This window comes from Harpia harpyja, chromosome 1 (genome assembly GCF_026419915.1).
Source record: "Harpia harpyja isolate bHarHar1 chromosome 1, bHarHar1 primary haplotype, whole genome shotgun sequence".
NCBI classification, from domain to species: Eukaryota; Metazoa; Chordata; class Aves; order Accipitriformes; family Accipitridae; genus Harpia; species Harpia harpyja.
In genome coordinates this window covers 97,671,479-97,685,932 of record NC_068940.1, presented here as the reverse complement: position 1 = coordinate 97,685,932, position 14,454 = coordinate 97,671,479, and the positions used below count along the sequence as shown (strand labels likewise).

The window sequence follows — 14,454 nt, the reverse complement described above, 5'->3', positions numbered from 1 at the left end:
CTAATTACTAGAAGACCATAACTAAATGGAGTAACTTCATAGTTCAATAATTCTTCATTCCTAGTCTATTTTGCTCTGATAAACAGTGTAAATCGTATAAATAACAGTAAAATTAAAAGCCAGTAGAAACCCATCAGTTCTCCAACATGATCTATAACACAGCAAAGAGACAACACAGAGCTGCTACTGTCACGTGGAGCATCTAACACCAGATGGCTGCAGTGGGACTTGCCCTACAACTTGCGAAAATAAACAGCTCTGAGAGCATTGGTGTCCCACATCCCTCTCATCAAACTTCTGAATTCCAACAAAGTTAAAGACTACAGCAGCATCTTAAAACAGGTTTATTTTGGATGCAGGGCAAGATGAAGCATTTAAAAAAATAGGATGGATCTGTTATTACATTGCTGCCCCCAAATGGAAATATTACTAATAATCCAGGTTGAACACTCCAGTGTAACTGCAAGAAAGCAGGAGAATTGCTGAAATCCATCAGTTATATAATTCATTGCCTGTGACTATACTGCAGGTCCAGGACTTTGAGAGTACCACAGCCTCATATGGCTTTTAACTAAGGAAGGGCTTGAAAAACAGCAGTTGAACTCTCAGCACTGTCCTTCTGCGGCCAGCTGCAGCTGAGAAACTCTGAAGTGTTTCAAAAGAAGCAGAGCCTTAGTCAAGATCAGAGTGACTGACTCAATTCATCTGTGCACATTTATTTTGCGAGACTGAGATAGAGAGCATCTGTAATGCTGGTAACAGGAAAAAACCAACATGACTTCTGTTGTATTTGATACTTACTAAGGACATGCCAGGTAGTGTTCAAGGAAATAAAATGGGCTAAATATCATTTTCTGTCTGAAAACGGGTACATCACAAGTCACATCCCTTGGACTACGTGCATCTCCAGCCGACACATAGGCTGCCACCAGTGAACCACCCCTGGTCCGTGCAAACCTCTGCAACATGTCAGGCTTTTATTCTCTGGGAAAACATTGCAGGTCAAAACTGCACAGAGGACTACCCCAGCAAGTCAGCAGTGGGGATGACCATGTCCTAGCACCCGGCCTGTACCTAATTTCCACTGAAGTCAAAGGCCAAGCTGCATGCTCTCCCCTGCTTCCCCAGAGTTAAAAACCAGGAACTAGGCAATCAGAAGTCTAAAGAATTTTAAAATAACTGCTGTTTTGTTTTGTTTTGCTATCTAAGGATGTGGCCTCAATGTTTACTCTGAGTCTACTTCTGCTCCAGTGATGCTCAGAAATGGAATTTTTAATGTACACTTAATCTCACATAAGCAAGCACAGCAGCTGGAGCTGTGAAAAGAACTTCATGGCATGACTCATAGTAAAGGTGGGAAAACACAGAATCTGAGGCAACTCACCCAGAGCTGTACTATAGTGCTAAGTGTGAATCATACCTCTGATAAACTGCATGGTCTCCTGTTGCACTCTTCGCAGAGCTATGCCTTATTACTTTTAGTATGGAAGATTCTCAAAAAGTGTGATCTATCACTAAGTAAAAAGAAGCACTGACTTTAAGCTGTAAATTTACTAACAAAGTTCCCTCTGCTAGACAGTGAGGGAAGGATTCATTTCATATAACTTCAGCCATCAAAGAAGAAAGTGTGCTGTATAAGGTAGGAAGTATCTCCTGATGGTGATGAATTCCATCCTAAGATGGGCACCTGAAATAGGCTGAATGAAGCTCTCTCTTGAAGTATTACTTTGATTCTACTGACTATAGATGGATATTGGATAACTCACTTAACCTTGCAGTCTCACTTAGAGGTGACATAAAAGAAGCAAGATGAATCCTGCTCTCCTGCTCTAGCTTGGGCAGATTTGTTAGTACATTTTCAGGGTTAACTAAGGAAAATGAACAACTTCTAGAAGTTTTTCCTCAACTGAAATTGAGTAGCAGGTTGAATAAAATAAAAATATTTATTTCAAGTTTTTAAATGGAAATTAGCTAAAATCCTAGAGAACCATCTGTGCTGTTGTAAGAAACAGGCTACTTTTCATATCTATTTTCCTCTCTCTCTTGAGAATGCTAAGATGCTAGTTAATGAGAATTAAAATATGCTGGATGCAATCTTTTCATCTCAGAAATCCCTGCACCATTATCTGTGACTATATAGCCATAAAAGGTCAGACATTAATGGTATTTAAGTGCCTAAAGATGGAGAGAATTATTTATTTTCAAAAGCACACCTCTAAAAATCTAGTCCAAAATGACTACATCAAAAGAAACATAGTAAATTTGCTCTAAATTTGAGAGGAAATGAATACAAATGACAATGCATTAGTCTGTCAGTGATCTTAATCCTGAAATTAAGATCATTTGGTAGACTAAGGCTCTTTTGTACCAACGGGATTATCACAATGATTTCCTTTTAAAGGTAATCTTTAATAAAAGGTCAAATTCTGCTATGAAGTTTTTATACACACACACAGAGACACACACACACACATGTACATACACTCCCACCCCACCCTTCTTTTTGGAGGGGGGAAAAACAGTAGATGCTTTTTGAAAAAATCAGGATACCTTCCCCTTGAAACACCTGAGTCTTAAATTTGTCCAAAAAATTGGAAATTAAGTGAAGAAGGTATCAAAGATCACATTCAAGTTGCGTTAGAGGCAGCCCATGGAGAAGAAAACCTGGATAGGCTTTTTGCTGGTAAGGGTCAATAGTTGAATATTGAGATATGTTTAGAAAGGTGATTAGTAGATACATATTTTAGAAAGACCGTACGATAGGCTGGATCACAGTTATCTCTGTGGAAGATGGTGTTCCAGGAACCACACACTGATCTCATGGTTGACACAACTTGGAAGAAAAAAAGCAAAGGCAGATGCTACTGACTCAAACATCTTTAGAAGTATTTTTATGCAGTGTGAAGAATCCAGAAATCATGACCCATTTCTGGAACATATTGGAGACAATGCTAACTTCAGGAACATTGTTGATCAAGGATTGAAATTCATTCTGTTCCTCAGCCCAGAAAACAGAATAGCCCACAAGCTATTCTGGAATATCACTAGCCATAAATTTCCAGACAGTTTTGAAAGAGCATTCAGTCTAATTCAGTATCCAGTCTTTGGCAATGTCTACTACCAGATGCTTCAAAAGATGCAATCCTGTATCTTTATATTCTCTATCAAAATGACATGTTTTGTGGTGATGCTTTTAAGTAACACCTTTAGTAATTTTTTAAACCCCTTTAAAACTTGCCAAATTACCCTCGGCTTAAATGCTTCAAAACCCATTCCACTTGGAAGGGTAACATTACTAAATATAGCCTGTTCTGAAATGGCTTTTCTTCATTCCAGCCACACCACTCTTTAGACAGTGTATGGCTTTTAGTTTGTCCTACGAACTGAGATGCAACATCTTACTAGAACTCCGTGAAGCCTGACACTAAGCTCTGTGATCAGCCAGGCTGTTAATCACCTCACTCAAGACTCTCATTCTGTGCTGTTTTTAAATTCGTAGTCAGTATCAATAATAATATTCCTTCAGAGAGCTATCCACTTTTACAGTTTGATTCAATAACTCTTTCAAGAATTTCTGTAAAGAACCATCTAAGAAGCAAACTTCAGCTAAGGAGTTAACACAATCAAAAGGCAGATATACACAGTCAAGCAAAAATCCAGCCTAACTCCACGCTGATTAGGACTTCCAGTTCCTCTGAGTGTATTCAGCTTTCCTGCACGTTTGTAGTGGGTTGACCCACCAGCAGCGAAGTACCCACCCAGCTGCTCGCTCACTCCCCTCTCAGCAGGACAGGGGAGAGCATAGGAAGAGCAAAAGTGAGAAAACCCATGGGTCAAGATGAAGACAGTTTAATTGAAGGAAAGAGGAAAAAACCCTAAGCGATGCAAAAGCAATCCCTCATTGCGTCCCACAAGCAGAACAATGCCCAGCCAGTCTCTGAGCAATGGCTACTTTGGAAGACCAGCTCCCCCTTTTCTAATGCTGAGCATGACATTGTATGGTATGGGATATCCCAGGTCAGCCTGGGACAGCTTTCCTGGCTGTGTCTCCTCCCAGCCTCTTGCTCTCCCCCAGCCTACCCGTTGTGGGCAGTGGGGTGGTGGTGCAGTGGGCAGACTGAGAAACGGGGAAAGCCTTGATGCTGTGCAGCACTGTTCAGCAATAGCTAAACCCAGCAATAGCTAAACCACCGGTGTGCTGTCAACACCATTTCAGTCACAAATCCAAAACACAGCTCTATATGGGCTGCTATGAGAAAAGTTAACTCCATCCCAGCAGACCTAGTACAATATTACTTCCAATGAGGCATACTTGGGCACTGAACCTGGCTTACTGCTGCTTAGTGTTATTCCCTGGTTTTATTATTTGTCCTGAACAAATGACTTCTCTTGTAAGTGAAGCAGCCACCATGAACAGTCCAGAGATCACTGCAAGCCCGAAACGGAGATTTTCATTAGTGGCAAGCAAACTTCTGCAGCTAAAATGTCCTTGTTATCTACAGCATCCTTCATGTCTGGTCCCTCCATGAACCAGAAGCCAGAGAAGTTCAGTTATTTTTCAGAAGTAGCTCTACCACAGCTGCAGGGTGGAGCTGTTGGGCCCCATTCTGATCTGTTGGGAAAGTCAGAGCAGTTGGCCATGAAGGTATGCCATCATTTCCCTCCTTCCCCTCCTCCCATGGGCACTTCAAAATGGCTAAAGATACAGGAGCAAATTAGAAAACTGTTGTTACCAAGTAACCAGCTCACCTCTTTCTCCTCTGTTTTCCCTTTCTACTCGAGGGAAAGTAGTGTCCTTGCTGCCTGCTGTGCCCCTCCCAGCCAAGTGTTTAAGCTTGATTGGGTTGCTGACTGGGAAAGCACACTGACCTGCACCTGCTAACTGGCCTAAACTGGTACCATCCAAATTGTGCTGTCTCAGGTGGGAGTGCCTAAAGATATCCTAGATGTTTTCTGAGTTGTTCTCTCTGCCTTGTCATCACCCAGGACTCTAGATATGGAAAAAGAAACAAAATGGCCTGTATTCTTGCAAAGAAACCACGACAAGTAGAAGAGATTTCAAAACCTCAGTCAGTACTTTTTGTATCAAATCCATGACATAAATGTGGGGGAAGATGCTGCTTGAGTTCATAGATGTTTCTAACCTACTAGATGTATTTTTCTCACAAGACTACTTATTAAGTTTTATCAGGGTAAAACTGTTTTGAAGGATTCAAGTGCTGCTTTTGAGACTACAGGAGATTTTCTTCAACTCTTATTTCTGGAGAATATTTATGGCAGCAATTACAGAATGTCAAACTAAAGAACTCTACCTCTGGGACACAGAATTACTTTTAACCCTGCTCAGCTTTGCCTTGTCATATGTTTGATAGTAATAATTAAAGTCACCCTAGGCTGAAGGGATACTTTGCTGGTAGTGAGAGAGGAAGCAAGCAGTACTGGAGATGCGGCATACCTCCTGTGTTCATATTGTGGTAACATGCTGAACTACAAGGTCATGTTTAGCCAAGGTCTGATGAAAGCCAGGATTCTTTAGTGATGTTGAACAGGGCAAGAGGCTAAGGCAGGCATAATGCACAGACATATTGGTGTGTGCTGAACCCATAACCTGTATTTGTCACATTGTTTTGATAAAATAAAAAATCTTCACATTTACAATCAGGAAAAGAACAGCAAATGCCTTATTTGCAGTGTCACTGAGAAGATCTGTTCTGGTTTCCACACCTAAGCAATTATGCATGTCACATGCATGAGAAAGCCTTTAATGTAAACTAGGGGTAACTGCCAGATTTGAAATGTGGGATGCACCATATAGAGTACAGACAAGTTCTACTGGGGAGACAGTGACTTTGAAGAGGTTGGAGACATGGTAGGTGACCAAATGGATATGGAGCTCCCAGCCAATGCAGCTGCCAATGCAGAAGATGATTCTTGTATTATTTAAAAAGATTATTAAGTCAGAATTCATATTATATCTGAGTAGGACACCTGTGGCATTAGTACAGGAATAATACGTGAAGTTCTGATATCAGATGTGAAGAACAGAAAGAGATCAGGAGTCATAGAAATGAGACACAGATCAGGAAAGCAAGTCTTAAGATTCTTTATCTATTTATCAAAGACTAAGATGTGTATTAGAGTCATGATAGAAATGAGATTCTTTATTCTAGATTAGAAAAATATAATAAAATATGGCTGAATCTAATGCCAGATAAATTTAAACTAAAAATAAGGCAAAATCAATTAAAAATTGAACACCTTACAAAAATGCAAGTTAACTTTCATCACTTGAAGTCCTCGAAGATAAAATAATATACTGCAGATCAACCTAAAACTATTTGCTTGGTGTAGTTATCATTGTGTGAAAACCCAGAGGCTATTCAGAAATTCAGACCAGATAGCTACAGTGCTCCATCTGTCCTTAAAATCATGACTCAATAAGGATTCCTGGAGAATGCAAGTTAAATCCTGTATTACCCCTAGATACTTTCTCCTGATTAGTGGATCAAAACAGAACGAAAGAGATGTAGCAAAATAATTTTCCATTGTAAGCAATAAACTGTGTGCAGAAAATATCTATCTAGTTAATTAAGTAATGGTTGGGATTATTTTATAAACAGAAGGAATCCATTTTGTAACATTCTAAAGTAAGAACTTGGAAACCGGATTCGACATTACATGACTAAATACTATTTTTGGAGTACAGAGGATGCATTCTGTCACTACCATACGCTTTTCTGAATTACTGTATTCATAGGCAGAATAAATGCTATGATTGCAACATGAAAGGGATGAATAGTTGACAAAGTAACAGAAATTTACTACCTGTATATGCAAGAACATTAAGTACCACATGCATTTTCTTAGTATGTCTACAACTGAGCAGCCAAAGGAAATATAATGAATGCTTCTTACTGAAAACCATTTTCTTAAAACAACTTTGAGCTTAAGGAGTGAAAAATCTTACCTGCAAACATATTGCCAGGTTAACTCTACAGCCAAGAGATGTGCTGACAGCCCGGGGATGGAGACCAAGGTCTTTAAATAATTTTGAAAATGACTGAGTAAGAGCTATCCGAGGTCTTTCTTCAGCCACTACTACACATGTCCGTACACGTGAAAGGTCCAGTCCCCTTGCCTAAAAAGAAGTTAAAATGTAACAAAGGCCACAAATGGGCAGATTTAATAATAAAAATTAGTAGTACATAAGTGTATTATGTAGGTATTATGATTCAAGAGGAATAGCAGAATAGAGGCTAAGGTGCCAGTATAATTTCTATCTTTCCTGGAGGCTGGATGGCCAGATGATAGTCTAATAGCTGGAGAACAGCGGATATACTTGCTTGTCATCTCAATGTTAGCATGTAGGAAGAGCTATTTCTGAAGGGAGGGAATGCTATTTCCCAATATTAATTCAGAAAGCCAGTGAATAACAGCAAACAGGAAGCAGTCTCTAGCCTTGGAAAAACTGATTAGGAAATTATTAAGTGAGGACGGTAAAGGCTGGAGACATCATAAATATAAGTATCCCAAGATCTAATTTATTTCAGTAGCATAGTGGAAAATCTAGATGATTTCAGAAATGTAACTGGCAACCTGGCTTTTAATTTTTTGGGAAAAAAGAAGATCTCCCCCCCCACCTCAATGAGGACAATCCAGTTAAAACAATACAGTACTTTTAAGTATGTGATTATTTAACTACAGGGGTCAAAACCAAACTAGTACTTCATATAATCAGGGAATTCATAAAGCATAATATACAATGTAATACTCCTTGGGCGTCTTGGACGTTTACACCTCTGTTTTCCAACACTTGCCTATCAACACAGGCTGCAACATAGATCAGAAAGCTTAGGTAAATAAAAGCCTTTCCTTGATGTTTAAAAGCCTTGTGATCTGAAAAAGAATGACTGATATTCATATATAGCCTTTGGCAAAGAATAACATGGGTTCTGTGGAAGCTGCCCTTGCCCTCTGATGATTTTTTCCTCACTGCAGACATTTAGCACAGCTGTTCATGGCAGGGAAGGTTCTCAAACACCACTGTGCAGACGACAGGTTGTGCAGGATGGCAGAATTACTCACCTTCAGCGACTCTGTTTGCGAACCGAGTCCCTTAGTACAAAGCTCCATGACCGAATAGGAACAAAACGTGTCTCTCACTTTGTACTGACTCACGGCAAGAAGCCACAAAGCGGGATTGGTCTCCAGTTCTGAGGGAGGAATCAAAATAGACTGGTGTCCTGAATAAACGCTGTAAAGACACAAGATTCGTTAACGCACACTAAACGCCTGTGTCCGCAGGTGTTTACAAGCTATAGGGTACTAGAATAAAAAGTTCATCACAGCACTGGATGAACCATGTAATAATGTTACAGTGCTCTACAGGTCCAGTAGTTTAACATGAAGTTTAACTCTGTTTTTTGCTGTGCCTTCAGGTCTCTGAGGAATCATGAGGAATGCAGACAGAATATGCTCCTAAAATACTAATTTACTCAAAATGCCCCTGGACTTTGCTGTTAGATACCAAAGAGAGCAAAATAGCTTAGTTATTAATGGTGCTAATAAACAGTATTATAATATCAACAAAAATTATGTGTTGCTGACAAATAATTAAGATTGAGTAATTACCATTTTAAGATACCTTGATTAAAAGAGTACTTGATTGCTTAATATGGAAATAACCTCTCTCCTGCTGAGGCAAGCAAGAGGTTTGCAATCATTTTCAAGGGAGTAAATCTGGCCCCAATCTAACAATCCTTGTGGCTTTAAATTTCTTCTGTGAAAGTTTTATGAACTTTTAAAACCCAAATATACTACATCTCTTTTTTATTGGATACCCAGTGAGCGTAAGTATTGAGAAAAGACACTTATCAGGGTCCCTGAAGGACACAATTATGACAGAGCTAATTTCTCTGGTACCAAGATTCTCCCCAAGGAAAAAAATTATTCCCAATTTGGTGTCTTTATTTCCCGTAGGTCCTATGTTGTTCACTCATCTCAGACAGGCAGATTTACCATCAGTTTTACAGTCCCCTCATATCTTAATTTGTGATTTGTAGATATTTCAAATTGGAACGGTCATAGCATAAAACGCCCAAATCACAGTTCTGAGAAAGGACCATAAAGCCTCAGAGATTTATGACGCACATGAGAGAAATTAATTTGTGACTTGAAAACTTGAAATGCCAGCTTGGTAAAGTAAAGCTGAGGTTTTCAAATCCAAGTGCCCGAGGTAAGACATGAAATGGAACTTTATTTTCAGGAATATGAACATCTCTGTAACATTTGACATTAGGAAGAAGATACACACCTTTACTATTCTTGAAGATGGGCTGCTCACACAGCTTCCCTCCCTGGTGAGTGAGTGCCCGCACTCCCCCCAAACCCAGATGAGAGTGCTTTCAAAAGCTGTGCAATTTAGAACAAGGTTTGTGTGACCTGGATGTCTTTACTTGGTATGATAAAGGCATAAAAGGTATACAAGTCCAGCCACAATGGCAGTTAATAATCCAAATAGCTTAGGTCTCTGCTGGAGTATGAGCCAGAGGATGTCATGGAATATGTACGAACTACAGTTCAAATAATTTCATTCATCATACAGTAAAAATTTTATCTTTGACTGCTTGTCCACATTTATGCCACTCTTGATGATTCATGACCAGTGACTTGCCACGGAGCGATGTGTTCTCGGATACGGTTGACATAATGACTATAGCACAGAACGGTCAAATGAAGCATTATGCTTTTATGTTGCTTTTATGGAATCAGAATAAAGTATGACCAAACCCTGAGCATGTGCTTCATAGACATGTGAAAAGAGATGTTGGCAAACTTACCCAAGCCTGAAAGGAGTATGCCCTGAGCTCAAGTGACACATCAAACCCAGCGAGAGAGTAGTAACAGTTTTTACTAGAAATATTACTTCACTCTTTCTCAGCCAATTCTATTAAGTTTTTCAGAGAAAACCAAAAGGTCTTAGTTCTTCGCAAATTTAAGGTTAGGGCCCCACAAACAATCAAGGTGTGTGATCTGTCTGGTAAACACGTAATTCTTACAAACAGGAAGCTGTAATCACTCGAGTAAGAACCTGGGATGGGCTCCAATCTGTATGATTACAGTATACAGAGATTCAGCATCAAACCCTTCCCCCTGTCCCTGAACTCCTCTAGTTGATGCAACCAATATCAGAAGAAAAAAAGAATCTGCTCAATAATAAACAAACTGCCGGGGGTCAAATGTGGGAGAATTATTAGTCAGAACCACATTAAGATCCCTCAAGTGCCACTTACTCAACTGAGAAGAACATCCCAAAATAAAAACAAAACCAGAAGAACAAACTTTATCCCTGTACTGAGAAATGCCCACACAAACTCCATAGTAATAAAGGAAGAAAAAGCTGCATTGCTTTCAGTACAAGAACAGAAAATTGATTCCAAGGGCATTTTACCAGGAAATAGTCCAAAATGGTGAAATTTGGGAATACAAAAGTACACCAAAGACAAATTTTTTCTGGCTCAGCAACACTAATGAGTGGGGGTGAACTGTTTCCCTCTCTTGATCAACTTGTGCTGAACAAGTAAGAAAGATACTTGTGTTTGCTCTTAACCTCCCACCAACAGCCATGCGGCAAAGCATGAGGATCTGGATGCAAAATAAACCCATCTTCTCCAGACTGAGGGTAACAAACACTCATGGTAAGACTTTGACTAAAACAATCACTCTGATTAGACAGAAATAAATGAAGATGTTGCTAGTACCTCTTCTGAGTTTTCTAATGCCTCAGAAATACTGAGGAGTTCAGAATTAAACTGCAGAGCAGCAGGAAATATCTAGCAGGAAGGAAACTTTCTGTTTCCTCAGACATGGCCTGCTCTTGTCTACAGTACATAAACCTACAGAAAGATGATACGGTGCCTGGGAACTTGATGACCAACACAGGCTTTGCCTACCGAGCTGTGGTTTAATAACCCATGCATATAATATGATTTGCTAGAGCAGTTGGTGGAGCTAGGAGAAGAACTACGAAGACAAATTTCTGGTGTGAATGTGCCAGTTCCACAGCTGAAGTGGTTTATGCAGCACCTGGCCACCATTATGTCAGTCATAACTTGGCTCACCTCCCTGAATCAATCTCAGAAACATTACGCAGGTTTTGTGAATCACTCCAAGCAACAAAACATTCCTGGTAGCCACATATCCTTGCAAATTCACAGACTTTATACTTCCATGTTAACCCCGAGAAGCTGTATGTCACCAGTGTTTTGGTGGAGAGAAGCTGAGAAAAAAAAAGATACTCTCTTGTATGGCTGGTTGAAACATTTCTACTGCGCCGGTGGTTTCAAATCACTGTGAGATGTTAGAGGTTGTTTGCTTAGTATGGATGCCAACAACTAAGCAGAGGACCATGCACTTCAACAGACTGCAGTTGTGGAAGGATGCTTTGGAGATGCTGGATAAAGCTAGATATGGTCCCAAACCTATAGGAAGTTCTGTCAATGCTGCCTCCATGTACTTCTAGGTATGGTAGAGACGTTTGGTAGGTACGTCTAGGTATGGTACATTCTAGATGTGGTAGAGTTAATCCTGAAGCTGAGGCACTGAACAAATAGTTCCATCTCACCTCAAAACATGATAGTCATCAAGAGACGATTAAGCTGTCAGCTTTGCTATTCTCATACTGGAAGCAACAAAATCGTGGTGAACACTGTGGCATCAGGGAGATCAGACAGGATATTAGGAAAAGTCGGGGGCCTAAATATAAATTGTAGAAGCTAAAATTACTGTTCTGAAATTGCAACAATACATGATATATTGGAGTAGGTGCAAGAATTGTTATATAAATACTGGGAAGGAACTGAAGCAAGATTGTTTCTTCCACTGCTGTACAAATCTGTTGTCACAAAAGTAACTCCATCTCCTGATGTAAGTCTTATAACAGGAGGAGACACAGTGCAGAACTGCAGAGACTATCTGACAGACCTGGACATCTATTTATCAGTCCCCACCACTTTTAGAAAATGCAAAAGGAGTAGGCAAAAAAGAAGACAAAAACCAGAGAGTGACTACAGAGCATCCCTGCATCATCTTGTCACAATGACTTTTGGGATGCAGATGCAGAGTGAAACGCAGGGTAGCTGAGGTGGAAGATAACCTTTTGGAAATGCTGTCTTCCTTTAGGGGACTAAAAAGCAATCTGGGGGAAAAAAATATTCATGTGGTGGACAAAGCCTTGGATTTTGGCAGTAAGTGAAGAGCCTTATCTGCCTGCACTAAGCAAGGGCTGCCCAAGGACAGGAATACTCCAGTTAAATGCACCAGGATGCATTTTGGTATGACAGTGCCATCTGATCACACCACCGGTTCCACTGGCTGGGAGGCTGTTTTGGCAGCATATGAAGATGCCTGGAAGGACATCTTGGCACTTAACTGTTCCACTGAATTGAAGATTTACCCCACGTTGTGCAGAGGCAGATTAACAGTGAAGTCTGAGGTTTTATTAGAGTTCCAAAAATTTCAGCAGGGCAATAAATGCTGACAAATGGCAACTGCAATTTGCAATTGCATTCTGGCAGACTACTGACCCGCCACTGCCCTTACTTCTGAGTGGTATGCGCTGCTTTCCCACTTACCTGCAGGAGGCAGGTAGGTACTGCTGAGCCTTGTAAGTACATGCATTTAGTTTCTGCATTTCTACAGATGATATTTGGCATTTAGTGATGCAGGACAAGTATGGGAACTGGGCATTTGGTAGAGCCTGAAATAATTGAGTTGCCATGCCCATAATTCAAAATCTGTGAAAAGAATCTGCATACTGAGGGAACCTGAACAGGACTGAGCAAAAACCTTCACAATCGTCTGGACCAGAGCTTGTAGGAAGGATGGTACAGGCCACAGAGGAGAGTGTTTGGGCATATGCCTGACCTAGGCTTCATAGGACTTGGGCCAAAATCAGATCTTCAGTTCTGCTGGAGACCCACTATGTGCACAAAAAGGGGACTTTTGGAGAACAAGTAAAGGACCTCACACCACCTGCAGAGTCCAAAGATGCCCACTTGGCATACAGTGCACTAACAGCATGACTGCACATGGTAAGCAGATAAGCAATCAGTACTGGTGAGACAGAGATATCTCACAGAGAAGTTTAACTAATGTATAGCAAAAGGGATCACTGTGTAGGGCACACAGATTTTCCCAGAAAGGAAAAGGTCTCACCCATAAATCTTGATAGGCTTCCAGTGCTGAGAACAGGTCCAGTCTTTACAACTTCCACATCAGAGTACTGGGAGCTAGTGAGAGCAGTGCCATAACCCAGCACTTTGCTTTAACTCAAGCTCTGGTGTTGGTACCCCAACCAGATACCCGTAAGTCTTTGGTCAACACTGAAATGCCAGTATTTTCTTCCTGTAGCAGGTGTCCCTGCACTACCTGCTGGGACAGTGCTGTCTGCCCAGAATGAGAGCCAGAGGTTAACTGGAACTTTTTGTTACTGGCATGTCTTCAGAAGGCTTTAACCTCCTCCTTTCAGAGACTTGTTTCAGCAATATCTGAGCCTCACAAGGGAATCTTTCTAACATGGCTCCAGGCTGCTCCTGGGCACTTCTGAACTGATGTGTAACTTCTCATTGGGAAGCATGTTGTTGACTGCTCCTGAGCACAAACACATCACCCGGCAGCACCAGGAGTGGGAATCATACACTTGGTGGAACTTGGAGTGCTCTCAGCCATTTCAACACAAAGTCTTTTCATCTAAATACTTAAAGCAAGTGAGCAAGTTTTAAAACTCTGGCCACTGTTTCTATTTAGTATTGAAGAATAAAGAGAGATGGCCATCTTGCCCTGCATAGGCAACACAGTCTGAGGTTAACTGGAGGATGCAGACGGCAGTGTTATTTCTGTTGGCATTGGCATTAGAGACATCCTAAGGCAGGCAGAGGCTAAACACATCCAGCTCAGTTCATTACAGCACAGTTTGTATTTATAAGCCATTGCTCAGACTTGAGCAGCACTCAAGTTAGTCTGTCAATGCATCGCAGAACTCGCTATCAAGGTAACTCAGGGCTTTCAGCTGCACTTGAACCTTGTAGACCTGAGGCAGGTTTAACAGACCTATTGTAACGTGGAAGAAATGCAAACTGTCTCTTTCACAAATTGCCACTGGCTAAAGACTCCACAGGAAATGGGCACACAGCAGTGTGTGGGCAGATGCACTTTTACATTCCTCCTGCCCCAGTTACGCACTTTGCAAAACACGAGAGATTGGTTATGTTCATATCCTTCACTTCCCATGTCAGAATTATCCTTTTCTGATGTGTCATTTAGTCTTCTTTATGCAGTCTTGCCTTTAATTTGCTATAAATGGGCTGAAAATTGGGTGAAATGCTCATGCCTGCCAGATATCTTCAAGTTAGGCTAAAAAACCTAGTAATATTTAATGAGTCTTAGCACACTAAA

At 40.7% G+C, this 14,454-nt stretch overlaps 1 protein-coding gene across 4 annotated transcripts in view; it reads right to left on the bottom strand.

Annotated features, from left to right (window-relative positions):
* Window positions 1–14,454, bottom strand: part of DIP2C (disco interacting protein 2 homolog C) — a 337,865-nt gene that overhangs the window by 34,289 nt on the left and 289,122 nt on the right. For all 4 annotated transcript variants that reach the window (XM_052806472.1, XM_052806481.1, XM_052806490.1 and 1 more), the window contains 2 exons: window positions 8,086–8,254; window positions 6,968–7,138 (listed from right to left, as the gene is read on the bottom strand). In XM_052806472.1, the coding sequence (XP_052662432.1) occupies window positions 6,968–7,138; window positions 8,086–8,254 (340 nt within the window). The remainder of the gene's footprint in view (window positions 1–6,967; window positions 7,139–8,085; window positions 8,255–14,454) is intronic.